The sequence below is a fragment of the Netta rufina genome (genome assembly GCF_964035555.1).
Source record: "Netta rufina genome assembly, chromosome: W".
Taxonomy (NCBI): Eukaryota; Metazoa; Chordata; class Aves; order Anseriformes; family Anatidae; genus Netta; species Netta rufina.
Window position 1 is genome coordinate 4948913 of NC_140139.1, and position 27342 is coordinate 4976254.

Below are 27342 nucleotides of genomic sequence, written 5' to 3' on the forward strand. Positions count from 1 at the left end.
AGGTTGGAGGCCTAGGGAACGCTTAGGTATTGTGGCTACACTCCACCCTTAAAGCTTCTTCAGTGCTGTAGATTTTCTTTAAAATGTGAATATCAGTTTAGTTTTCAAGTCACCTTAGGCAATTATTCCACACAAGTCCAGACCGAAAGCTCCGCAAAAGGTCCTGGCCGCGACTTCTCATGGCAGTGCCCCTCTCAGACTACACCTACAATAATGCACCAGGCCAGCGAGCCCCACCTCCTCGCCCTTTGTTGTGTGAAAGGTGATTATGCCGTCACTTCCACCGCATGGTGCAGGCTGGGAATACGAGTCGCGATTAGCCAGCGCCTGCCCCGCTTTCCACCGAGCCGAGGAGCACGAAGCGGTAACGAACAGGAACGGCAGGGCGAAAGTTCTTCGTGGTGAGTACTGAGAGGACTGTGCGAAGTGCGTGAGCGCTATTAGAGCGTAACCTGGCCGGGAATTGAAAACGGATCGATTTAATGCGCGCTTTGATGGCGTAATAACGGCTAACGAGGTGGTGGTGTTCCCAGACGCATGGTTCGGGCCGACACCGGTCGTTTGGGTCTCCGCGTCAGGGACACCCCCCATGAGATACTTGCGCTTACCGGCGGCCGTCCGCACTGTTATCAGAGCGACCGTGCCTTGCGGACGCTCGGTGCAGGGTAGGCCTTCCGCTTTCTCCTGTTCCTGGGACTTGGCGGGCGCTCATTGGCTTTTCTGCCTGGGGCGGGCTCTGCCGCCGCTTTGCCATTGGCAGGGCTTGCGCTGACTGCTATCAGTGTTCGCCAATGGGACTGTGGCTGGGCACGGGGCGCGCGGACTGAAGCTCAGAGGAGGCAGGCGCAGCTGCTAGTTGGTTTTGCGGAGCCTCTGCGAGCGGTGTCGATTGTCTGTGGGGGGTACTTCTCGGCGCGTCGGCTGGGCGTGGCAGGGAGCTGAAATGTGGTACCGGGAGGGGTGTATGGGCCTCTGTTCCAGCAAGGGAAAGGTTTATCAGGGAGTCTAGTGATAGGACAAGGGAAAATGGCTTTAAGCTAAAGGAAGATGAATTTCCTCCTTATAACCAATCTAAATCTTTTACTATGAGGGTGCTGAGACACTAGAACAGGTTGCCCAGAGAAGTCATGGAGGTCAGTAAAGAGTGATGTTCCTTAGGTGTCAGTATTGGTACTGGTGCTGTTTAACATCTTTGATGCTGACATGGATGGTGGGATTGAATGCACCCTCAGTAAATTGGCTGATGATACCAAGTTATGTGGCGCAGTGGATGTGCTGGAAAGAAGGGATGCCATGCAGAAGGACCTGGACAGGCTTGAGAGGGGGGCCTATGCAAACCTCGTGAAGTTCAAAAAGACCGAGTACAAGGTCCTGCACCTGGGTTGGGGCAGTCCTGAGCACAAATACAGGCTGGGCAGAGAATGGATTGAGAACAGCTCTGAGGAGAAGGACTTGGGGGTGTTAATTAACGAGAAGCTCAACATGAATCAAAATGAATGTGGAGAAGGACTTGGGGGTCCTGCTGGGTGGGAAGCTGGACATGAGCCAGCAGTGCGCGCTTGCAGCCTGGAAGGCCGTCTGTGTCTTGGGCTGCATTAAAAAAGGGGTGGCCAGCAGGGAGAGAGAGGTGATTGTCCCCCTCTATTCTGCTCTTGTGAGACCCCACCGGAAATACTGTGTGCAGGCCTCGGGCCCCCAGCACAAGAAGGATGTGGAGCTCTTGGAATGGGTCCAGAGGAGGGCCACTAAGATGATCAGAGGGCTGGAGCACCTCTCCTATGAAGGAAGGTTGAAGGAACTGGACTTGTTTAGCTTGGAGAAGAGAAGGCTCTGGGGAGACCTCATTGCGGCCTTTCAGTACTTAAAGGGAGCATATAAACAGGAGGGGGAACGCCTGCTTACATGTGTTGTTAGTGATAGGACAAAGGGGAATGGTTTTAAACTAAGACAAGAAGATTTAGGTTAAAAATTAAGAGTCAGTTCTTCACTCAGAGGGTGGTGAGGCACCGGAACAGGTAGCCCAGAGAGTGTGTGAATACCCCCATCCCTGGAGGCATTCAAGGCCAGGCTGGATGTGGCTCTGAGCAGACTGCTCTAGTGGTTAGCAGCCCTGCCCAGAGCAGGGGGGTTGAAACTAGATGATTTTTAAGGTCCTTTTCAACCCAGGCCATTCTATGATTACATGAATCAGCAATGTGAGCTTGCAGCCCAGAAAGCAAACTGTATCCTGGGCTGCGTCAAAAGAACCATGACCAGCAGGATGAGAGAGGTAATTCTCCCCCTCTACTCTGCTCTCATGAGACCCTACCTGGAATACTGTGTTTAACTCTGAGGTGCCCAGCACAAGAGGGATGTAAAAGTATTAGAAAAAGTCCAGAGGAGGGCCATGAAGATGATGAAGGGGCTGGAACATTTCTCCTGTGAAGACAGGCTGAGGGAGTTGGGGTTGTTCAGCCTGGAGAAGGGAAGGCTCCAGGGAGACTTTATAGCAGCATTCCAGTACCTAAAGGAGGCCTACAGGACAGCTGGGGAGGGACTATTTGTCAGGGAGTGTAGTGATAGGACAAGAGTTAATGATTTTAAACTAAAAGAGGGTAGATTTAGATTAGATGTTAAGAGAAAATTCTTTACAGTGAGGGTGAAGTGGTGATTTTGCTCAGGTGGGTAGCTAAGCTCCTTCACAACTGCTCTCAGTCTCCCTCCTCAAAGGGAAAGGGGACAATATATGATGAAAAGGGCTCACAGGTTGAGAGAAGGACAGAAAGATCACTCAACATTTCTCATCGTGGGAAAACCAGATTTAGCATAGGGAGATTAATATAATTTATTACATATTGCTAACAAGCTAGAGAAGTGAGAAACAAAAGAAAGAAGCCAAAAATGCCTTCCCCCCCCATCCACCCTCTTCCACCTCCTCCCCTCGAGTGGCACAGGGAAATGGGAAAGGGGGGTTGTGGTCAGTCTATAATGCTTTTTCTCTGCTGGTCCTTTTTGGTCACTCTTCCCCTACTCCAATGTGGGGTCCCTCCCATGGGATGCAGTCCTTCCTGAACTGGTCCTGCGTGGGCTTCCCACAGGCAGCAGCTCTTCAAGAACTGCTCAAAATAGGGGTCTGCACCATGGGGTCCATCCCTCAGGAGCACACTGCTCCAACCTGGGTCCCCCATGGGCAGCAGCTCCTGCCAGGTCACCTGCTCTTCTGTGGTCTCCTCTCTACAGGCTACAGGTCCGGCCCGGAATCTGCTCTGGTGGGGGTCCTCCACAGGCCACAGCCTCCTTCAGGGCAGATCTGCCTGCTCCACCGTGGTCTCCTCCACAGGCTGTGGCGTGGAACCCTGCTCCACCGTGGTACTCCATGGGCTGCAGGGGGACATCCTGCTTCACCATGGTCCTTTCCACAGGCCCCATGGGAACTTTGGCTCTGGTGCATGGAGCACCTCCTCCCCCTCCTTCTTTACTGACCTTGGCACCTGCAAAGCTGTTTCCCTCTCCTCACTCTCCCCGCTGCTGTTGTTTTTTTTCCCTTTCTTAAATATGCTCTCACAGAGATGCAAATAAAATCACTTATTGGCTCTGCTCTGGGCAGTATCGGGTCCCTTCGGAGCCTGATGGAACTGTCCATTCTCTAACATGGGGCAGCTTCTGGATTCTTCTCACAGAAGGTACCCCCTTCAGCCTCCCCCCCAGCTACCAAAACCTTGCTATGAAAACCCACTACAGTTGATGAGGCACTGGAACAGGTTGCCTAGAGAAGTTGTGGATGCCCCATCCCTGGAAGTGATTAAGGCCAAGTTGGATGAGGCTTTGAGCAACCTGGTCTAGTGGAAGGTGTTCCTACTTATAGCAGGGCCTGGACTTAGATGGTTTTTAAGGTCCCTTACAAACTAACATTTCTATGATTCTATGGATCACATAGTTTCATTGAGGTACATTTATAAGGATAGATCTGCCATTTGTATGCTTATCATGTGAGATGCGTATCATTTCACAAGTTGGTGAGGTTAAGACAATAGTTGGTTGAGTCTTCCAAGAAAATGCAGGTAAGCAGCTTAAGCAGTCAGTTTTCCCTCACTGATCTATGAGCTTGCATGTAACCAACCATCAGCTTGGATCACTTTTATCTGCCTTCTTTGGCTTCTTGTTTTCTTAGTGTTTTCTGTTTTTTTTTCTTATTTTTTCTTTGGGTACTGTGCCTTTCACTTCTTGCTTGAGAATATTCATGCTCTCAATGAACATATGCTGATGTGTTGGGCTTTTTTTTTTTTTTTTTTGCAATATCACTGAGTTTCATGTTAATTTGGGACACTGATTTACATATTTTAAGTTGTATGTTTTTCATGTGTTTTTTTTTTTTTAATGTATTTGGAGGTCAAATTGGTTTGGTTTAATTTTTAGGGAATTATATTTTTAACTGCAAGTCATCTATTCTCGTACCACTTCTCAAAAATGGGTAGGAAGAATTAAACAGTGAAGTAAATAGCTGATAAAATCTAATGTGAAATACCAGATAACAGAAGAGATGACTAGCAGTTCCTGCCTTTGTTCAAAGATTCATTACAGATGAGGTGAAGTGAAGGTAGCAGCAGTGTCCTTCCTCTTCCACCTCACCTTCCCCCGACCCCAACAGACTGGTCTCTTCTGTCCCCTTTAAGAGCCTGATATGTATTTCAGCATCCACTTGGTAAAGCACCGTTAGTAGCAGGTAGAACTAGACTTTCATAAGCAGTTGTTTTTTTCCTTTCCCTTTTCATGGGACAGTTTTTCTGAGATGCAAGGAAGAGTGTTTTTTGTCAAATTTGTGTTTTAATCACAATTTTCCTTACTTGATATATTAGTCATAAGAAAATTTTTGCCTTCATCATAACCAGGTCATTCTTTTCCTCTCTGTTTCTGTCAAACACCATATACCAGTATGTGCATTTGTTGGAAGTAAGGTAGAATTCATGTAGTCACGCAGGGGAGTTAGTACACATGGTGGCATCAGCTCAGATGTAATTAATACATGTCAAGACAGGTTTATACTCAGGACTTTCCAATTCCAATCACACACAAAAACCTGTACCAGGAGTCAGGGAGCAAGAGGTGGTTCTGCATAAGCAGCAGACTAACATCTGCATCTTCTCCATGGGCACAGTTTTACTTAATCTCTTCAGGTCTGAGAACTTATGCAACTCCCACCCCTAGCTATTTTTATTATATTAGTAAGGGAGGAAGGGCCATCAAATTACAATCCTACGTCTCTCTTTCAGAAGGTTGGCAACAAATATTCCACCTTGCAGGGGAGAAGCGTAAGTAGGTTGGGTGAATAAGAAGCTTCTTGCTGTTGGGTGTAGTAACACTTTAAATCCCTGGCAGCTTCTATGTATTCAGAAGCTGAACAGTACTGCCTTATTACATCCTGTGAGAAATATCTCAATAATTTTCTCAGACAGGGTCTTCTGTGAAGCGAATTTATTCCCGATTGCAATGGCGGGCGTCCTACAAACAGGAGTGCACAGTAAAAGTATATCATAACCTTATATTCCCTATTACCTGATGCTTAATTCCTCCCCTGTTTCTTCATTGGCTGAGTACTACAGGTTCACAAACTACTCAATGCTTTTCTATACCATATATGTACAATTTTATTTGACCAACCTTTAATTTCTCCTTTTCCCCTTTTTTTCCCCCCCTTCTTCTCTCATGATTAGAGAGCCCATGATTTTTGTTTTTACTGTTTTTGCAGTGCTCGTCCTGTTTTTCTTAGCTATCCTCCTTATTTTGGAACAATGGGACCTTCTGCTATCCCCTTATCTGCTTAACATTGCCCTTTGTTATGATTGCACAATTACTTTTAAATATACATGGTTAGTTTTCTACTGCAAAAACACAACTTTGATTCTCACAGTCCTTACTTAATTAAACATCTTGCGTTCGCTAGATACAAAATGTGAGTTAAATAAGGAAATGTTAAGAACTGTTCTTCCACTAAGTGGATTGATAGAATTGTAGGAAGTGACTGCATAAAGATTTTGATGTTATGCTGATGAGATGCTGTTAAATAGTTAGATGTGCAGATGTTACATCCCTACTTTATTTACTTTGAGGCAGGTGGGTCCTTGCTGAATCTGTAGAATAAAGAAATACACAGTTTGACTGTTCTTTGATGTGTACATATAGAAGGCCATACTCATACTTCATTAACCCTGATGTTTCCTACCTGTTAGCTAAAATAAGATAAACCAGTTACCATGACATTTTGGTGCTTCTATTGTTTTTTGTAGTCCCTGAGAAGTGCCACTTAATTTGTGTTTGTATGTTAACTTGACTGTGCATAGTGTTTACTGAACGACTCAGTATTCTTTCTTTGCTAATGCATCTTTCCCAGACTACTACTTTGGCCATGGAAGCTGAAGAAATGATGGAATGTATCCAGGAATTCCCAGAACACTATAAAGTTATTTTGGATAGACTGAATGAACAACGTGAGCAGGACCAGTTCACAGACATCACTCTGATTGTGGATGGTATGTATAGGCCTGTGGACCAGCTGGTATACAGAGAATTCTGAAAGCTGTGCTGGGAAGATGGTGGGTTTGTCATGGGTCGGCTGTCAAACTGGGCTGCTAACAAGTTCTTTATTCTGTACTGGTCTATGAGTTGCTTGCAGATTTTCTTTTAAAGTCTTGGGATAAACAGTCTCCAGTAGTGATTAATAATTGTGCTTCTGCTTTTCTGAACAAGTGGCTAAATATTTTCAGATAGTATACCACTTTGTAACTGCTGTACTTATTTAATGTTATCTAAGTATTTCTAAAATGCTGCAAAAAATGTTTTTCTCTAACTTAACCTGTTTGCATGCAGAGAACTTGTATACATATTATTTAAAAAGCAAAAGATTGCTTCTGTAGTATCTGCTTACCATTCTTAATACATAGTTAAAACAAGGTAGAAGAACTCACTTTTCTTTTTCTGTGTTCTAGAGATATAAGTATTAGTTTAAAAGGAAGACAGAGATAAGTGCTTATTATCCCATTAGAAAAGGGTGTGTATCCCATTAGAAAAGGGTGTGTCTGATTGCCTAAGATAGCTTCTTATCCCAAATGTGTCTTAGAATGAATGAGCACTTCAAGGAAGACAGGCAGTGTCCAGTAGGACAGACTTAGCTAAAGGAATACCACCTGACCCTTGAAAGGATAGCAATAACTCATTTGAAGTAAAAGAGTTGTATAGAGTCTGAATTAGAAAAAAGGAAACAAATGAAGAAAAGACTGTTCTGGAATTGCCATAGTTTCACTGACAGTGCTTGCACAAAACTTAGCGTGAATGCTTCTATCCTGTGGAGACTTATGAATGTTCATGCCTGTGCCAAGGAGAAGGCAACAGAGTTATGGGGAATACAAAGCCTGGAAAACAGGAAGAGCAGAGCAGAAGTGCTTTTGTTCTGCTGGGATGTTTATGCTAGCTGAAGTGGTGATAAAATAGATCAGTCTGTAAGAGTGGCAAAAAGCATAGCTAACTTGGATAAAACCTGGCAGTTGAGTCCAAGACATACAGGAAAAAAGTTCATGCAAAGATTTGCCATAATTTAAATATCTGAAAAGAGGAACACTCTGAAGTGAATGAGTTCTCTAGCTGATTGAGTTGCAGAGGAAATCCACATACAGTACCATTCCCAGGAAAGACCTTAATTCATGAACATTCAGAGGTTCTGGGAGTTTGCAAATAGCTTTCTTCCTTTCAGTACTTAACTGTCTGCCCCTTTAGAATTTCAAAACCTTAATATGTTACCACTTCTTGTGCAATTTGAGCCTTCTACTTTGATATTTGATACCCATTGGGTCTAAGGAAATTTAGTAGTCTAATTGTCAGTTCCAGACATTCTTCCTGGGAGTTCAGCAAGGTCAGTGATGTCAGCAAGGGTCTGTATGAGAATGAGATAAGCTAGCTGCAGTAGCATCCCATGTTACAGGGAGACATTAAGTGAATGTATGGTGCTAGAGTAGATTTGTAGACTGGGTTTTACAGCTGTTTTGTATATTGTCACTTATTCTGCAATATAAGTAAGGAAAGTGTTCTCCTAAACCAAAATTTTTTCTGTCTTTGCAGGTCACCATTTCAAAGCTCATAAGGCTGTTCTTGCTGCCTGTAGCCAGTTCTTCTACAAATTCTTCCAAGATTTCACTCAGGAGCCCTTAGTGGAGATTGAAGGTAGTATGATTGATGCAGTTAAAAAATCAAAAAAAAAAAAAAAAAAAAAAAGAGTTGTATATCAAAGCTTGAAATGAATGTGGTATCTTTGGTACAGGCTGACATGCATGCTTGGTCATATCAGATAATTTTTTATGTCTCAGCTCTTGAATTGTTTTGAGGCAGCTGTTGCTACTGGAAAAAGCTTCCCTTGAAATAAAAACAAAAAGAAAAATATCAGTCTTGAATTTATCCTTTTAGAAGGGAGAGTGTGAGGTTCTGAGGTGCTAACTTGCTTTCCTTGCTTATAAACAGGTGTAAGTAATATGGCATTTCGTCACCTAATAGAGTTCACCTATACAGCAAAACTAATGGTCCAAGGTGAGGAGGAAGCAAATGATGTTTGGAAAGCAGCTGAGTATTTACAGATGTTAGAAGCAATCAAAGCACTTGAAATCAGGTAAACATATAAGCCTCTTTTTCTTCCCAACACTTAAATATAGTCTTAAGAATCCTTTTAACAGAGCTGGCTGCAAGTATTTTGCAGTGGTGTTCCTTATCCTGGAACCTCCTGAACTTGTGGGGGGCTGTATAATTCTGATCCATATCTTACAGTAGAAGAGTATAAAGGCTAAAAAGAAATAAAAAGGAATGTCGCATTCTTTGAGCTGGAACTTGGTGGCAAGTGACATGGCTGGGAAACACCAAAAATTCACAGCCCTATAATGTCTGTGGTAACTAATACCAGGTCTGTGCTATCTGACTGCCCTCACCTGATTGAGAGCTGGATGTACAGGTGACAATGTGCCTTAGGTAATTAGACCACATTAACAAGTATGGGCTAGTATTTGATTTCATGCAGCTTTATGCTGCTTCTGAGAGAATAGGCAGTGATTTTGAAGCTTCCTGGTAGAAAATACAAAATATCAAACTTCTTGAGTAAATCATATCATAGAAGGGACCTTAAAGATCATCTGGTTCCAACCCCCCTGCCATAGGCAGGGATGCCACCTGCTAGATCAGGTTTGCCAGGGCCCCATCCAGCCTGGCCTTGAACACCACCAGGGATGGGGGATCCACAGCCTCTCTGGGCAACCTGTTCCAGTGCCTCACCACCCTCTGGATGTTAGGAAGAAGTTCTTCACGCAATCTAAATCTCCCCTCTTTTAGTTTAAAATCATTCCCCCTTGTCCTATCATTATCTACACAAGTAAAGAGTCCCTCTCCATCTTTTTTAAAAGTCCCCTTTAAGTACTGAAAGGCCACAATGAGGTCTCCCCAGAGCCTTCTCTTCTCCAGGCTGAACATCCCCAGCTCTCCAGCTCTCTCTTCATAGGAGAGGTGTTCCAGCCCTCTCATCATCTTTGTGGCTCTCCTCCAGACCTGTTCTAACAGGTCCACATCTTTCTTGTGCTGGGGGCCCCAGACTTGGACACAGTACTCCAAGTGGGGCCTCAAAAGGGTGGAGTAGAGGGGGACAATCACCCCCCTTGACCTACTGGCCATGCCTCTCTTGATGCAGCCCAGGATGCGGTTGGCCTTCTGGGCTGCAAGCGCACACTGCCGGCTCGTGTCAAGCTTCTCATCCACCAGAACCCCCAAATCCCTCTCTCAAGGAGTTCTTCTTCCAGTCTGTACTCATGCCTGAGATTGCTCCAATCTAGGTGCAGCACTTTGCACTTGGACTTGTTGAACCTCATTTTGGTTCATGTGGGCCAACTTCTCAAGCTTGTCCAGGTCCCTTTGTACAGCATCCCTTCCTTCTGTTATATCAACTGCACCACTCATCCTGGTGTCATCTGCAAACTTGCTGAGGGTACACTCAGTCTCATCATCTGCATCACTGATGAAGATATTGAAAAGCACCAGTCCCAAGACAGACTCCTGAGGGACACTGCTCATCACCAGCTTCCACCTGGACATGGAACCATTGACCACTGCTCTCTGGGTGCGTCCATCAAGCCACTTCCTTATCCACCGAATGGTCCACCCTTCAAATCCATCTCTCTCCACTGTAGAAATCAGGATGCCATGTGGGACAGTGTCAAAAGCCTTACATAAGTCCAGGTAGATGACATCAGTCAGTCTTGCCTTGTCAACTGAAATATAATTGTTATAACAAGTTTTATATTGAATTAGTACATAATCAGATGTTGCTATGGCACCTTTTATCCAGTACCTGTAACTGTGTGCCATCACAGAACTCCAACCTGTGAAAAGTAGGTGCTATTCCCAACATGCTTTTTTTTTTTTCTTGCCATTCTTTCCCTTTTACTTTCACAGAGTGCTGTTATGTTATCATTCCTTCTGTGTTCTCCTCTGTTCTTTCATCATGAAGCAGAGGGATGGGCAATAAATGTCTCCTGGTCTTATGGTTATCCTTGCTTTCTCTTCTAGACCTACTGGCCTTTGCATCAAGGCTAAGATTCCTCTTTATCTTCCCATAAATGCGTTAGCCAAGGGGAGTGGTATTGGCCCAGAGTTCTCCTAGTAGTCCATTAGCATTTTGTTTTAAAAAAATAAGCAAAAAAAAAAAAAAAACCTCCATGACATGATATGGAAAACTTGGTTTTCAACATCAGTGTTGATTTTTTTGATTTTTGAATTAACTTATTCTGTGCTTATTCTGGGGATTGGCAATTGAGCTGAAAATGGGTATTTTTTTCTTAATAGGAGAGGTGGAATTGTGCATTTCTGGTCTTACCCTCCAACAACACCAACACGTCTCTTTTTGACATTAAGATTAAGCGTGGTAGAATCAAAATAACTTTTTTTTTCCCCAGATTTGATTTAAAAAAAAAAAAGAAAAGCAGACCTTTGGAGTCTGCTTGAGAAATTGAAAAGAAACTTAAAACTGAAAAAGTGTGTTCTAATTGGTATTGCTTTGAGTTGGTATGTACCAACTGTAGAGCTGTTGAAACAAGGTTCAGATCAATCCATCAAGCTAAACTGTCCAGTCTGCAATTAATTATTCCACACTACTATGTAATGTTATGTAGTTTATTGGTTATCTATGTCTAGTAAACATTGTATTTCCTTGTAACGTAAGAATTAAATGTTTTGCTTAACAGACACATACAAGCCAGTATATGCTTAATTATTTCCATTGTTCATAGACTGCAAAGGTTGTGGGGGGTTTTATTTTGTTTGTTTGTTGTTGTTTTGGTAGAAAAACAAACTTGAGTATCACTGTCAGTCTCTTCCACAGTAGAAAGGGGTGGGGATTGCAATACAGTGTCTTGGTCTAAACTCTGACCGAAAAGGATAAGCTTCAGAAACCAGCTGAAGTAGAAATGATAATTGAACTAACCATTTTGGTTTAACCCAGCAGGCATCTGAGTATCACACAGCTATTTGCTCGCTCCCCAGCCCCAGCAGTGGGATGGGGGAGAAGCAAGGGAAAATAACATTGATAAATTATGATAAAGGAATATACAAAGCAAGTGATGCTCAATGCAATTGTTTGCCATCTGCTGACTGATGCCTAGCCAGACCCCAAGCAGGGGTCTTAGCTGTGCCCCTCCCAGTGTCTTGTGTACCCCAAGTCTCCTCCTTGGCAGGGTAATATGAGAAACTGAGAAGTCCTTGGCTTAGTTGTTGCAGAGCAGTGCTTAAGCTAAACATCTGTGTGTTATCAGCATTATTCTCATCCTAAATCTAAAACACAGCACCACACCAGTTACTAGGAAGAAAATTAAATCCCGGCCAAAGAAAATTAAAACCAGGGCACTAATCTCTTGTATAATGTATCCAAGAGTTGGACATTACTACCTAGACTAGAAAGAAAACAACCAGCTGTTACTCCTTAAAATGCAGTTGTATGGTGTGTATCCTTATACATAGCTTCACACGTGAACCACACTGTGCTCAAGAATAGTAGTCTCCTCTTTCCTGAGCAGTTGATTCTTTTGGTATATAATTCTGGAGCTACTTGTGGTAATGTGCAAAGTAACTTGACACTTTCTAGACAGAAATACAGGGTATATGAAACAGCAAGTTTAACTGTTCTGTCTTCCTGTTAATATTGTAAGGTGTAATTTGATAAGCTGTATCCTGCATGAGGTCATTAGCCACATATTTCTGGCATATGACATACAAATACTTGAAGCCATATTTGCCTATTACTAGATGACCCAGAAGTGATAGGGACTAGATTACGTGAAATGATTCATCAGGCTGCAGAGGAAAGTAAAAGCATACTCTCATCAGTCTGATTTGAGGGGAAGATCATCTGCCCGTTTTTGAAACTGAATACTGAAATGTAAGTGCTGTGGATAGTCTTGAGGGTCTCACTTGAAAGCACTGGCTCGCTCAGCTCTGCCTATCCCTGACATCTTGGAGGAAGAGGGTTGTGTGTGCCTGGTGCAGAGGCAAAAGGAACAGAGCTGGAGGAAACATAGGAAAGATTTTTGGTAGAAAAGCAAACTTGAGTATTACTGTCAGACTCTTCTCCAAAGTATAAGGGGGAGGAATTGTAATACAGTGCCTCAGTCTAAGTCTTAATCTTATTTTTGAGTTGGAACTCCACCCTTTGGGTAAATCTTTTTCCCAAGTAAAGAATTTCACAAGTTTCTTAGATAAACCTATACCATTAGCCCAAACTGGTCTTATTGATGTGTTTTGTGTCATTCAAGCAAGAGTGTTGTGGTTTAATGCTGGCAGGCAGATAAGTACCATACAGCTGCTTTTTTGCTCTCCCCAGGTAGGATGGGAGAGAGAACTGGGAAGGTAAAAGTGGAAGAACTTATAGGTTGAGATAAGACAGCTTACTAAGTAAAGCAAAAGTCACACACACAAGCAAAACAAGGAATTCATTTGTTACTTCCCATTGGCAGGCAGGTGTTCAGACGCTTCCAGGAAAGCAGAGCTCATCGGCTTCTTGGGAAGACAAATGCCATCACTTCAACTACAACCCCCTCCCCCCCCCCCTTCCTCCTTTGTTCCAGCTCTTATTACTGAGCATGATGTCATATGGTATAGAATATCTATTTTGTCAATCTGGGTCAGCTGTCCTTGCTGTGTCCCCTCTGCCATTCTGGTGCACCTCAGTCTTCTTGCTAGCAGGGCAGCATAAGAAGCAGAAAAGTCCTTGGCTCTGTGTAAGCACTGCTCTTCAACAACTGAAAATATTGGTGTGTTATCACCACTATTTTTATCGGAAATCCAAAACACAGCATTGCGTGAGCCTCTATGGAGAAAATTAACTCCATCCCAGCCAAAATCATGATACAGCACTTTAAAACACTTCAGTAACCTTATGTAAAAGGCTCTACAGCTTTAACCTTGCTATTTTACAGCTCTAAGGAGTATCAGTTAAGGACAGATTAGCTTCTGAAATGCACACAGGATATGTGGTCATTCATTATTCAGTTTCTTTGAGAAATACCTAGAAAATGTTTAATGCAGAAACTCACTATCAGGCAGGAATTATTACGTAAGTGCTTGTGGATTTTAACCATATTTATGCAAATGCTTTACAGGAACAAAGAAAATTCATCACCCTTAGAATCAAATCAAATACAAGGTAAAGATAAAGTGAAAAAGAGGAAGATAGCTGAAACCTCTAATGTTATAACAGAAACACTGCCATCTGCAGAATCGGAGCCTATTGAAATTGAGGTTGAGATTGCTGAAGGGACAATTGAAATGGAAGATGATAGCGTCAAGACACTTGAAGAAGTAGCTTTTGCAGAGCAATCCATAAAGTGCATACAGACAACGGGTACATCAGATGAATCTGCTTTGGCTCTTTTGGCAGATATTACCAGCAAGTATCGTCAGGGAGAACGAAAATGCCAGATACAAGAAGAAGGTGACAGTGCAACTGATCCCTTATGCAAACAGGTAGAAGGTATTGAAATTGTGGAACTTCAGCTATCACACGTGAACAATTTATTCCATTGTGAGAAATGTAACTGTTCATTTAAATTGTTTTACCATTTTAAGGAACACATGAAAACACATTCTACTGAGAGTTACAAGTGTGATATATGCAATAAAAGGTACCTACGAGAGAGTGCTTTGAAACAGCACCTCACCTGTTACCACGTTGATGAAGGTGGTGCCAGCAAGAAGCAAAGACCTGGCAAAAAAATACATATATGCCAGTACTGTGAAAAACAGTTTGACCACTTTGGACATTTTAAAGAGCACCTCCGGAAGCACACAGGTAAGAGTACTACTATAGGCATGTACATGTGGCTTTGAATCTAGCACTTTGAATTTCTGCATGTTTTGGGGAAGTAGAGAATATGCTGAAGAGAACACGCAAGTCCCAAATGCTTGAAATACTTGGCTTCTAGTTACAACTAAAATCATAGAATCTTGGTGTTGATTCTATGCTGATTTTTTTTTTCCCATTGATATAAACTGTGAGGAATCGAGTGTTTTTTTTTTTTTTTTTTTTAAAGTGGTTAAAAATAGGCACCTAAAACCAGAAAATCCTAATGAAGCTTCTCTCAAGTGTGTTAAACTTTTTTTTTTCTTTTTTTTTTTTAAATACTTTGTAAGGCATGTTTACTTCTTAAAAAGTGCCAAACTGAGTAGCTACTTTTATTTTCGCAGCTGTGATTTTGTCAGGGTGAAATACCACCCCTATCCTTGCTCTTAACATCTCATCTCATTATTTGATTTTGTTTGTTAACTAACACAACAAAGTATTTCTATTGACTATAGTAGACTTTTGTTATCCAGTTTTCATAAAGGCAGATTTTACAATAGTGTCTTCTGAGTACAAAATTACTTGTGCTCCTTTCTTATAATGTGGGAGGTTAACATGCTACTTCATCTCATTGAAATGTCTTTACTGTCTGTACAGATACTTAGTGTTATATAGATAACTCTTTGAATGTAAAATATATGGTCCTGATCCTTCCATATGTTTTTATTTAATATGTCAGTCATGAGTCATCAGTAAGAATTTAATGGAGGGTAGCATCCCTCTTCTTTCTGACATTCAAGTAACAAGTGCAGAAGAAATAGACACCTTATTAATTTTGGTAATTCTTCTTGATGTAGGAGTTTGATATCAGCAAAAGCTGTTCTCTTGTTTCAAGAAAATAAATTAGGAAGGGTAACCTTGGAGCTTCTTTCTCACACACTTCTACAGTGCCTTAAGAATCCTCTGAATCTCTTAAGAAACTATAAAAAAAAAAAAAAATTGTCTTGCATGTCATGTGCCCATGAACACACTAACAAAGTCATCTCCAGAATTTATAAACAGGAAGATTTTTTGCATGATGTAATGATTCTTTATTTACTGCATGAGAATCAATGTGAATTTGCTTGCCAATTGTAGGTAACTCACAGGACAGAAATTCTGCCAGGTTTAATGTATATCCTTTGAAGTCAATAGCTCTAATTTGTCTTGCACAAGAAGAGCAATTTCCTCATACAGAAGTCAATCTTAGAAGGAAGCTATTGCTCTCGATATGCTTGTCTAATCCTGGTATTTTGCAAAGCCTATATCCCCTAGCAGAAAGAGACACTGGACAGCTTTGATTTCCTCTGATTTTACTGGGAATTTTGACTGCTAAATATTTCTCAAATTTATTTATTTATTTTAACTTTTATGGAGCATGAGTTTGCTCACATGAGTGAAGATGGAAGTGAGGGAGTTTTGATGTGCTCCAAGCAGCTAAACGTCTGAAAACTCTGTAAGTGAAGTGATTTGTATACGGATTATACAAACTTGTTAGGAAAAAAATAAGGCCTTTGCTATTTTTGCTATTGTGTGGTAAATCTAAAATATGTTTTTGCAGGAAGTGTACTTTAACATCTTCCATAGTTGTGAATAAGTGGACTCTGAATACCTTGAATAAATAATTGCAAAGAGTTTGTTTGATAAATGCCTACCTTTGGGGTACTTGTGGGGGGAAAAAATAAAAAGCTGGGTTTATTCTTTCTTTCTAAACACAAATAATGACGTGGTAGCTTTATAGTTAGGGATGTATTTCTTACACATTAGGCAAATAAAAATCAGTATTGTTAGACATTTCTTTGGGTTAACAATATTTATTTTGGACCATCTCTTTCCTGTGGCTACAGGATTACAAAGGACCAGCACAATATCAGACTGTCTTCTCTCAGAATTTCTGTCCTGTGATCCAGTCAAAAACCTCCCTCTTTAGAATATCTCAATTAGATGAGGTTAAACTTGCAGCTGAATCATACGCAGGAGAAGAGAAACAGGTTGTCATCTTTAGTAGAGGCGTTCAGCCCCCTGCTCACATTGCCAATGCCTCTCTCAAGGTAACGGCAGCCTGGCATGCCGTGCATGCATTCTGTCACCCTTGTGAGATGTACAACTTGGGTCACAGTGCTGATTTGTGCTGTGCAAGAAGTCACGTGAGTTCTTTTGGCCCTTGGATATTGCTAGCATTATCATTAAATTGTCACTTTCAGTTACTTTTGTCAGAATCTGTTGAAGATTACTGAAGAATTTCAGTAAGAATAGAATAAATCTGTCCCTTACTGTGAAATAATCCTTATTTGGAATTCATCCTCTTTTGGAATTCATTAAGCAGTTTGTTTCAGTAGTTACATTGATGCCAGTACCTTCACAGATTAATTATCAGACTTTCAGAAGAAACATACTGTTCCTAATTTTTTGTACTTTAATTTCTTTGAATTTCATTGTGTATGTATGTGATTAAATTGGTAAACAGACACCAGTTGTACTTGGCTACTACTTGATGACAGTAATAACAATATACTACCTCAGATGAAAAAAAGAAAACAGGACCTATTTTCAGCCTTCCCTGCTGTTGTCCTTAGCTGGCTTCCCAGTGGAAAATGTTCTTCTTTTTGGTACTACGTTTGAAAGAAAGTGACTAAATAGAAAGATTTTTTTATCTTGCTTGTGCCCATCTATGTCCTTCTGTGCTTTCTCTTTGCATTTTTTTTAAATGCTGATGGATTGTTACTTCATGGTCAGCAGGTCATTCTGTGCCAGCTTCTTTGTCTGGAGCTCAATTTCAGCTCTTTGAGCATGAGCTGTTTTTGTTCTTGAAAATAAAACTTTGTATTTTTTTTTAATACTTTCTGTAATGTGCAACTTTGTATAATTTCTAATGTTGAGTCTTTAAGTATAAATATTATCAGGTGAAAAGACTATATAGCTGCTATTTCATTAAGATATTTTGACAGGATAGCAATCTAACTTCCATAAAAAAATGAATGTACTTTAAACAGCACTAGCAATTATATTAGATTGTCATTTTCTAATTGAGAATTATGACTCCCCATTATTTTTTTTCCCTTTTAGTTACATAAATAAAGATTGCATGCAATGTCTTTCTCTTCTGTAGAATATTCGTTGGCCAAGTTTTTACAGCATATCTATCAATCTATGCAAAATGGAGAGAGGACAAAGGAAGAGCTGACAGAAAACCATTTTTTTATACACTTAAACCCCTGTGTTTGTCTTGATAGGTGAAAAACCATTTGAATGTCCAAACTGCCACGAACGTTTTGCTAGGAATAGCACACTCAAATGTCACTTGACAGCCTGTCAGTCTGGAGCTGGAGCTAAAAAGGGAAGAAAGAAGCTATATGAATGTCAGGTGGGTAATGGAAGTTGCAGTCTGAGGTTAGATACCTCCTTCCTGTGTTGAGGGAATGAATACTACACAGGAAAGACAATAAGAGTGGGCTCATATCTCCAAGAACTACTATTAGTAAAATAAATATAAGGATCACATTCAACCCCAACATGCAGATAAATTATTTTGTCCAAGTAGTTCCATTTAAAACATGGAATTACTGATATGGATCTTCATAATACTTTCTGCTTTCTTTTCATGATGCACTGACCTAGGCCTTTCCCGCTTGTGAGCATGCTTCACTAAAGTCCAAATTATGAAGTACTATTTTATTTTCCTATTTTGTTATTCTTCTGTTTGATACCCAATATATTGACTTGATCTATAAAGTCTTTCTATCTTATGATGACAATCCATATCTTTTAAGCAAATATAAATGCTGTAGATAGACATAAGAAGTACTTGGTCACTATATGTAACTGAGGTTCAAAAAGCTGTTCAGAAGAAAGTTACTTAACTTTTAAGAATCAGCTTTTAAAAGCTAGATAATATGAGAACTAAGGTTGGCTGCAGCTTTTTTTTTATTTGCCATTTTGCTGCTTCAGTTCTGCAACGGTCTCAAATACACTTCTCTCTCCACCCTCCACCCACCAAGGCTCTCATCCTATTCAGTTGACAGATAAGCTGTGATTTGAAGTTAATTTGGCTTGTGTAGTGAAGAAAACTGCTAGACATTGGTTTTATTTGTTTCAAAAGAGAACATTTTTTATTCACAGAAAGCAAATACTGCAGATGAATGATTAGCAATACGCAATTCATTCACACTTTAATTAGAAGTTTCACTGATTCTGTTGCATCATTTAGTTTTTATGCTAGTCTGAAGTTAATTTCTGTGAGCATACCTATGTTTTAAAGATGTTTGTTTTGAGCATGAGAACTACTGTTAACACAAAGTTATATCTAGTAGCATCAGACTGAATATACTGTTTTGTCTTTGCAACCCTTTGGTTTAATTGCATTGTGTCATAGCTTTCTCTTTCTAAATTGATACCATGTTCTCTTACAGATGTTGTAAATGTAGATTAGTGTTACTTCAGCCCGCAGCAGCAGCAGTAATTCCTGGATATTTTTTTCTTGATTTTTTTTTTTTTTTAATCTTTAGAACTAAATTTGAATAGTATTCAATAAATAAAATCTTGGCTCACTGCAGAACGAGGAGAAAACAAAATTGTACTTGCTTGATGAGCACTTCTGTTGCTTTTCAGTGTATGTCTTGAGGACTGAACTAGGCTACATGTGACAAGAGTGGTAATTATGTGCTTGGACATTACTAATAGTTACTACCTTTATATATGACTAAGTAATTTTGTGTGTTTATAAGGTTAATATTTTAAACGCTTGTACAACATCTTTCTAAAGCATGAGTCTGGGCAGAAGAAAGCCTGGCACTAGCATCATAAACCTGTTTTTAACAGACTTCAACAGTAAAATGGGGATATTCAGATCCATTACATGACCTGTTTCTTGAGTTAATTCCTGTCAGTTACTCCATCATCCTTCTGTGTTGTTGTCAAAAATTAAGAGGAGATGGAACACTGCTTCAAAAATGCTTGCTGACAGTGAAGGAGTGTCGAAACACGTTCTTTGCTTCTTTCTGCAACTGAGAACAGTTCTGTTGAAAAAGACTCCTGAGTCTGTTTCTTTACTCCAAGTACGACTTTATCCCACTCTTCTCTCTCTGGCACCTTGTTTCTGCAGTGTTTCTGTGTATTATTTTCAGGCTACTCACCTCAGTCAGTGCCAGCTGAAGGGAAGAAATGAAAGTGTGCTCAAGTGCTTTGTGAAAATAGTGCCTGTGCAGCCTAGGCAGTACTTCTAGGTGGAGAAGACTTAAAGGGATGGAGTTTTTAAGAGATTTTTATCTACTGAGATTTTTTTTTAATAGCCGAATAGGAGAGTTTACTCTAGCTGGTTAAACCTCACATTGCTGTGAACAAAATAAAGATGATGAGGAAAAGGGGGCTAGTAGTACTACATCTAGAACTTCAGTAACAGGACAATTTGTATCATACTTCCATCATGCAATATTATTACACAAATACAGTTTTCTGCTCAAAATTCTAGTAACAGATGTTTATTGGGGCATGCTTCTGTATGTGAATTTCACATAAGGTTGAAATAAGAAAAATTTCAAAATCTGTACTGACTCATAAATTCAGTAAGTATCCTGTTTATGTATAAATAGAAGGGCTACAAAGCTGGTGAAGGGCTTGGAACACACATCCTATGAGGAGTGGCTGAGAGAATGGGGGTTGTTTAGTCTGGAGAAGAGGAAGCTCAGGGGAGACCTTATTGCTCTCTACAACTACCTGAAAGGCAGTTGTGGGGAGCTGGGGGTTGGTCTCTTCTCACAGGTAACTAGTGATACTAGTGATAGAACTAGAGGGAATGGCCTCAAGTTGTTCTAGGGGAGGTTTAGGTTGAAAATTCTGAGACATTTCTTCTCAGAAAGAGTGGTCAGGCGTTGGAACAGGTTGCCCAGGGAGGTGTTGGCATCACTGTCCCTGGGGTGTTCAAGGAAAGATTGGACCTGGTGCTTAGAGACATAGTTTAGTGGGTGACATTGGTGGTAGGGTGATGGTTGGACCAGATGATCTTGAAGGTTTCTTCCAACCTTAATGATTCTATGAAATGGCACGATTTCTTAAATAGTAATAACAGACGTTCTGTTCATCTGAATCATAGACTGGTTTGGGTTGGAAGGGACCTTAAAGATCATCTAATTCCATGGGCAGGGACACCTCCCACTAGACCAGGTTGCTCAAAGCCCCATCCAAACTGGTCTTGCCTCATCCCTGGAAGAGTTCATCCACAGCTTCTCTGGGCAATCAGTTCCAGTGCCTCACCAACCTCATAGTAAAGAATTTCCTCCTAATATCTGATCTAAATCTACCCTCTTTTAGTTTAAAACCATTAACCCTTGTCCTATTGCTACACTGCCTTTTAAAGAGACCCTCCCCAGCTTTCTTGTAGGCTCCCTTTAGGTACTGGAAGGTTGCTATAAGGTCTCCCTGGAGCCTTCTCTTCTCCAGGCTGAACAACCCCAACTCCCTCAGCCTGTCTTCGTAGGAGAAATGTTCCAGACCTCTGATTAACCTTATGTTGGGGGGCCCCAGAGTTGAATGTAGTACTCCAGGTAGGGTCTCATGAGAGCAGAGTAGAGGGGGAGAATTACCTCCCTCATCCTGCTGGTCATGGTTCTTTTGACACAGCCCAGGATGCGGTTCACTTTCTGGGCTGCAAGCTCACATTGCTGATTCATGTTGAGCTTCTCGTTAATTAACACCCCCAAGTCCTTCTCCTCAGAGCTGCTCTCAGTCCATCCTCCCTTCAGCCTGTATTTGTGCTTGGGATTGCCCTAACCCAGATGCAGGACCTTGTACTTGGCCTTTTTGAACTTCGTGAGGTTTGCACAGGCCCCCCTCTCAAGCCTGTCCAGGTACCTCTGCATGGCATTCCTTCCCTCCAGCCTGTCTACTGCACATGACACCACAGAGCTTGGTGTCATCAACCAATGTGCTGAGGGTGCACTCAATCCCACTGTCCATGTCAGTGTCAAAGATGGTAAGGAGCACTGGCCCCAATATCGACCCCTAAGGAACACTGCTCTTTACTGATCTCCACTTGGATGTCGAGCAGTTGATCACAACTCTTTGAGCATGACCATTCAGCCAATTCCTTATCCACTGAGTGGCCTATTCACATGAAATCTACGTCTCTCCAATTTGAGAGAAGGATATCAAGTGGGATGGTGTCAAATGCTTTGCACAAGTCCAGGTAGGTGATGTCAGTTGCTCTTCCCCTATACACCAACACTGTAACCCCATCGTAGAAAGCCACCAGATTTGTCAGGTGCGATCTGCCCTTACTGAAGTTATGTTAGCTGTCACTGATAACCTTATTTTCCATGCTTTAGCATAGTTCCTAGGAGTATCTGCTCCATAATCTTGCTAGGCACAGAGGTGAGACTGACTGGCCCGTAGTTCCCTGGGTCTTCCTTTTTTCCCTTTTTAAAAATGTGACTTCACCGGACTGCCATAATTTCTCAAATATGATGGACAGTAGCTTAGTACCTGTGAGAGAGGTCATTCTCCACCTCTATCTGCTGGTCACGCATCTTTTCATAGAGTCACTTAGGTTGGAAAAAACTTCCAAGATCATGAAGTCCAACCATTAATGTAGCACTGCCAATATTACCACTAAACCATGTCCCTAAGCACCACATCTATGTGTCTTTTAAATACCTCCAGGGGTGGTGACTCAACTTCCCTGGACAGACTGTTTCAATGCCTCACAACCCTTTCGGTGAAGAAATTTTTCCTAATATCCAACCTAAACCTCCCCTGGCACAACTTAAGGCCATTTGCTCTTCTCCTGTTGCTTGTTGCTTAGGAGAAGAGACCAACCCCCACCCTGCTATAACCTCCTTTGAGGTAGTTATAGAGACATCTCCCTGAGCCTCCTTTTCTCTAGGCTAAATAACCCCAGCTTCCTTGCCTGCTCCTCATAAAACTTGTTCTCTAGACCCTTCACCAGCTTTGTTAACATTCTATGGACAAACTATAGCACCTCAATGTCCTTGTAGTGAGGGGCCCAAAACTGAACGCAGTACTTAAGGTGTGTTCTCACTAGAGGTTTTCACAGAATCACAGAATTGAAGGGGTTGGAAGGGACCTCGAAAGATCATCGGGTCCAACCCCCTTGCCAAACAGGTTCCTTGGAGCAGGCAGCCCAGGTAGGTGTCCAGATGGGCCTTAAATATCTCCAGAGAAGGAGACTCCACGACGTCCCTGGGCAGCCTGTTCCAATGCTCCGTCACCCTCAACGTGAAGTTCTTTTGCGTGTTGGTGCAGAACTTCCTGTGCTCTATCTTGTGACCATTACTCCTTGTGCTGTCCCTGCAAACCGCTGAGAAGAGGTTGGCCAAATCCCGATGTCTCCCACACCTCAGGTATTTATACACATTGATGAGATCCCCTCTCAGTCTTTTCTCCAGGCTGAACAGACCCAGGTCTCTCAGCCTTTCCTCATAAGGAAGATGCTCCAGGCCCCGTATCATCTTTGTGGCCCTCCACTGGACTCTTTCCAGGAGATCCCTGTCTTTCTTGTACCGGGGAGTCCAGGACTGGACACAGTACTCCAGGTGAGGCCTGACCTCAGGCCAGAGTAGGGGGGGAGGATCACCTCCCTTGACCTGCTGGCCACATTCTTTTTAATGCATGCCAGGATGCCATTGGCCCTCTTGGCCATGAGGGCACACTGCTGGCTCATGGTCAACCTGTTGTCCACCAGAACCCCCAGGTCCTTCTCCTCAGAGCTCCTCTCCAGCAGGTCGTCCCCCAGCCTGAACTGATACGTGTGGTTGTTCCTTCCCAGGTGCAGGACTCTACACTTGCTCTTATTAAACCTCATTTGGTTTCTTCCTGCCCATCTCTCCAGCCTGTCCAGGTCTTGCTGAAAGGCAGTACAGCCTTCTGGCTTGTCATCCACTCCTCCCAGCTTTGTGTCATCGGCATACTTGCTGAGGGCAGACACTATTCCCTCATCAAGGTCGTCAATAAAGATGTTGAACAAGATTGGACACAACACTGACCCCTGGGGAACACCGCTAGTCACAGGTCTCCAGCCGGATTCTTTACCGCCGATCGCCACCCTCTGAGCTCAGCCACTCAGCCAGTTCTCAACCCACCTTACTGTCCACTCCTCTATCCCACACTTTCTCAGCTTTGCTATCAGGATGTCATGGGAGACAGTATCGAAAGCCTTGCTAAAGTCAAAGTAGATGACATCCACTGCTTTCCCCTCATCTACACAGCTGGTGATGCCATCATAGAAGGCAACGAGGTTGGTCGAGCACGACTTCCCCTTGGTGAATCCATGCTGACTACTCCTCATAACCTTCTTCTCTTCCAATTGCTTGGAGATGGCATCCAGAACAAGCTGTTCCAACACCTTTCCAGGGACAGAGGTGAGACTGACTGGCCCGTAGTTTCCCGGATCCTCCTTCTTGCCCTTCTTGAAGACCCGAGTGACATTGGCTATCCTCCAGTCTTCAGGCACCTCTCCTGTTCTCCAGGACCTTTCAAAGACGATAGAGAGCGGTTCGGCGATCACCTCTGCCAACTCCCTCAGCACACGTGGATGCATCCCTTCGGGACCCATGGATTTGTGTGCGTTGAGCCCACTCAGATGCTCCCGAACCACTCCCTCATCAACCATGGGGGAGACCTCCATTTCCCAGACTCTTTCTCCTCCCTCCAGGGTCCAGGAGTCCCAGGGGGGGAGGGGGGGGAGTCCTTGAAGCAAAGACTGAAGCAAAGAAGGCGTTTAGTATCTCCGCCTTCTCAGTATCTCCCATTACCAGGACACCCCCCTCGTTCAGCAGGGGACCCACATTATCCCTAGTCTTCCTTTTACTGTTTACATACTTAAAAAAAAAAAACAAAAAAAAAAAACGTATTATTATCTTTTATCTCTTTTGCAAGCCTCATCTCTAGGTGGGCTTTAGCCTTCCTTGTCGCATCCCTACAGGCCCTGAAACACTTCTATACTCCTCCCAAGAGGACAGGCCCTTTTTCCACATTTCATAGACCATCCTCTTCCTTTTGATCTTATTTATGAGCTCCTTGGTCATCCATGTGGGTTTCCTGCCCCCCTTCCCTGATTTCCTACTCTTAGTGATGCACCGATCCTGAGCTTGGAAGAAATGCTGTTTAAGTACTGCCCAGCTCTCACATGCACCCTTGCCTTCTAGCAACCTAGCCCATGAGATACTCCCAAGCAGGTCCCGGAAGAGGTCAAAGTTGGCTCTCCAAAAGTCCAGGGCTGCAATCCTGCTTTTAGCCTTACTTCTTCCACCAAGTTCCGTCTTGAACTCCACCACCTCATAGTCACTGCATCCCAAGCTGCCCCTGACCTTCACATCCCTAACAAGCCCATCCCCGTTGGTAAGGACAAGGTCCAGGAGCACCCCCCTCCCCGTCAGCTCCTCCACCACCAGCGTCAGAAAATTGTCTTCAGTGCATTGTAGGAACCGTTTGGCCTGTGCGTGCCTGTCCGAGTTGCTTGTTTTGATGCAACCCAGGATATGGTTGACTTTCTGGGCTGCAAGCCCACGTTACCAGCTCATGTTGAGTTTTTCATCCATCAACGTCCCCAAGTTCCCACAGGGCTGCTCTCTATCTACTCATCACCCAGCCTGTATTCATGTTTAGGATTGCCCCAATCCAAGTGCAGGACACTGCGCTGACTTCTGAGCTTTTACCTCTAACATGTTTGTTTTGTTGTTGGTGGTTTGTTTTGTTTTTAATTTAAGTAGCAAGAAGCTACACTATGTGAAGCCGTGGTCTTAAATAGACACTATGCTTTGTCATGTTTCTGTTGGCACTGTTTAACATACTGTATCTTTTGTTTCAGGTTTGTAACAGCGTGTTTAGCAGTTGGGATCAATTTAAAGATCACTTGGTAACACACACTGGTGACAAACCCAACCACTGTACCTTATGTGATTTGTGGTTTATGCAAGGCAGTGAGCTTAGAAGGCATCTCAAAGACATGCATGATATTTCAGAACAACTAGTGACAGAAGAGGTTCTTCCAGTGGAAGCTGTGGACATTGAACCAGTAACATCAATGACTATAATAGAACAGGTGGAACAAGTCCACGTCCTACCAGTAATTCAGGTACAAGTGGATCCTGCACAGGTAACTGTGGAACAGATGCACCAGGATCTCATACAGGACAATCGAGTGAAAGGCATGCAGATGGATGAACTGCAAGAACAGGTGCAAATTAGTTACTTGGAAGTTGAGCACATTCAGACTGAACAAGGTGCTGAAGTTCATGCGGAGGAGTTGCATGTTGAGCATGTAAATCAAATACAGATGGAAGAAGTACGGGCAGAACTTATAGATGGAACAAACCTTGAACAAGTAGAATATGAAAGTGTTGATCAAGGAGAAGCAGAAAAAAGGAAACACAGTCACATAGATGATGTAGATAAGGAAGATCATGAACAAGCTGAAGACAATTAGTGGACACTGAATGAAAAGGTGGATGACTAGGACAATCAACCACACTGTGCAGGTTTACAAATGAAATGCCAAATTATATTTGTTAACTTTTACATTGGCTTTTGAACCATCAGTGGTCATCTTTCCGATGTTATTTCCTTAGAAATACAGACAAGTGGACCAAAGTTAGTTTTCTTTGTGTACAACTAAATTTCTCTCATATGTGAAAAATAACTCACTTATGTAATAACACAGAGCAAACTACCGTAGAGATGGACAGCTTTGTGAAGATTTTGATAATCCTCACAAATCATTGTTATACCATCCTTGGGTATATGTAAGAGTAACCTCTTTTCTTCTTGCCATAGAAACAAACTCTTGTTACAGATTTGCAGAGTGTCTGTGGCAGAAGAATTAGTAAAATCTGGTGGGTTCTAATATAAATGACCAATGGAGTACCTGTGAGTTTTCTGGGCAGGCTGTTTGCCATCCAACTGCAGTGTTGTATCTAACAGCAGTCCCTGCATTTCTTTAATCTGAGAAGCTTTATATCAAGCTGGAACTTCTGAACTTTCAGTATGGGAGAAAAACATTTTTGCTGGAGGTCTCGGAGCACAAAAATCCTGTGCCTTTTCAACACTGACTGGTTAAATTTCCACAAAGGTCCTAGTGTGTTCAAGAACCTAGTTCAGTAAAAGGCAATGTAAGTAATGTTATAATGCTTTATATTTTTGCTTAAAGTTAATTGTCAACTACTGATTTTTTTTTTGCATTAAATTTAGAATGAGGAAGGTTGAGGGAGGAAACATTCCATATAGAGGTAATAGGACATTCTAAAAGGAACACATTAAAATAGGAAAAGCTCAGTAGAATCTGTGCTAAACATGAGCTGGAAGAAAGCTATCAGCATACTCTTTTATAAATCTTCATTTTTGAAAATGAATGTGTTTAAACAAATTGAGAAGACTCATTTCTATGGTATCAGGTTCCTGTTTTTTTGAAATTAAATTCTGACACTTGACAAAAAAGATGACACGCTAAAAATAGAAGTAAAAGTATGAGTGCTAAACTGTGGATTAAAAGTAGGAGTAAATATTTTAATCGATATTAGACAATAAGGCAATACCAACCATGAAATGTTCATTATTTGCTTCATCCAATAAACTAGGAACAAATGAGTGACTGGCAATTACAGTGCCAGATCCCAGTGTTAAGAGTCAATCTCATTTTAACGAGATAAATAGTTCATTACTGTGAAGTTTGTTTAGAAAATATTGGTCTGGCTCTGTGTTCAGCCATGCTAAGGACTTCTAATTCTCAATTATTACCTTGAGATTAGAGTCATTCCATACTTATGAAAAACTTTCTTTTCAAAGCCTTAACTGAAGGGAGGAATTCTTGCAAGGAAGTTCCCTAATGCACTTAGTAATCCTGTAGATCTTAGTTAAAATCAAGCTTTTCTATTCAGTCTTCTCCTAAGGTATAAATATTTCCTCAAATCTGTGCTTCTGTTTAGTCTCATTCAAAACAATTCTTGTGTTTCATCTTACCCTTTGAG

General features: G+C 42.0%; 1 protein-coding gene across 2 annotated transcripts; it reads left to right on the forward strand.

The window, feature by feature from the left end:
* Positions 1 to 289: 289 nt before the first annotated feature.
* LOC311220896 (zinc finger protein 131-like) lies at positions 290 to 27342 on the forward strand. 2 transcript variants are annotated; one of them, XM_084304540.1, is made up of 8 exons: positions 290 to 401; positions 6368 to 6506; positions 8089 to 8190; positions 8485 to 8629; positions 13650 to 14013; positions 14116 to 14338; positions 17602 to 17732; positions 25188 to 27342. In XM_084304540.1, exons 2-8 carry the CDS (start codon positions 6383 to 6385, stop codon positions 25803 to 25805), a joined length of 1707 nt encoding a protein of 568 aa, XP_084160666.1. In that variant the 5' UTR covers positions 290 to 401; positions 6368 to 6382; the 3' UTR covers positions 25806 to 27342. The 2 variants fall into 2 exon arrangements, with proteins under 2 accessions (XP_084160666.1, XP_084160665.1); XM_084304539.1 differs by having other exon boundaries at positions 13650 to 14338.

Excerpts from the sequence above, each read along its gene's own strand:
- LOC311220896 (XM_084304539.1), top strand. The coding sequence starts at position 6,383 with ATGGAAGCTGAAGAAATGATGGAATGTATCCAGGAATTCCCAGAACAC. Across the intron at positions 6,507-8,088 it reads CATCACTCTGATTGTGGATG|GTCACCATTTCAAAGCTCAT; the intron begins GTATGTATAGGC and ends CTGTCTTTGCAG. Across the intron at positions 14,339-17,601 it reads GCACCTCCGGAAGCACACAG|GTGAAAAACCATTTGAATGT; the intron begins GTAAGAGTACTA and ends TTGTCTTGATAG.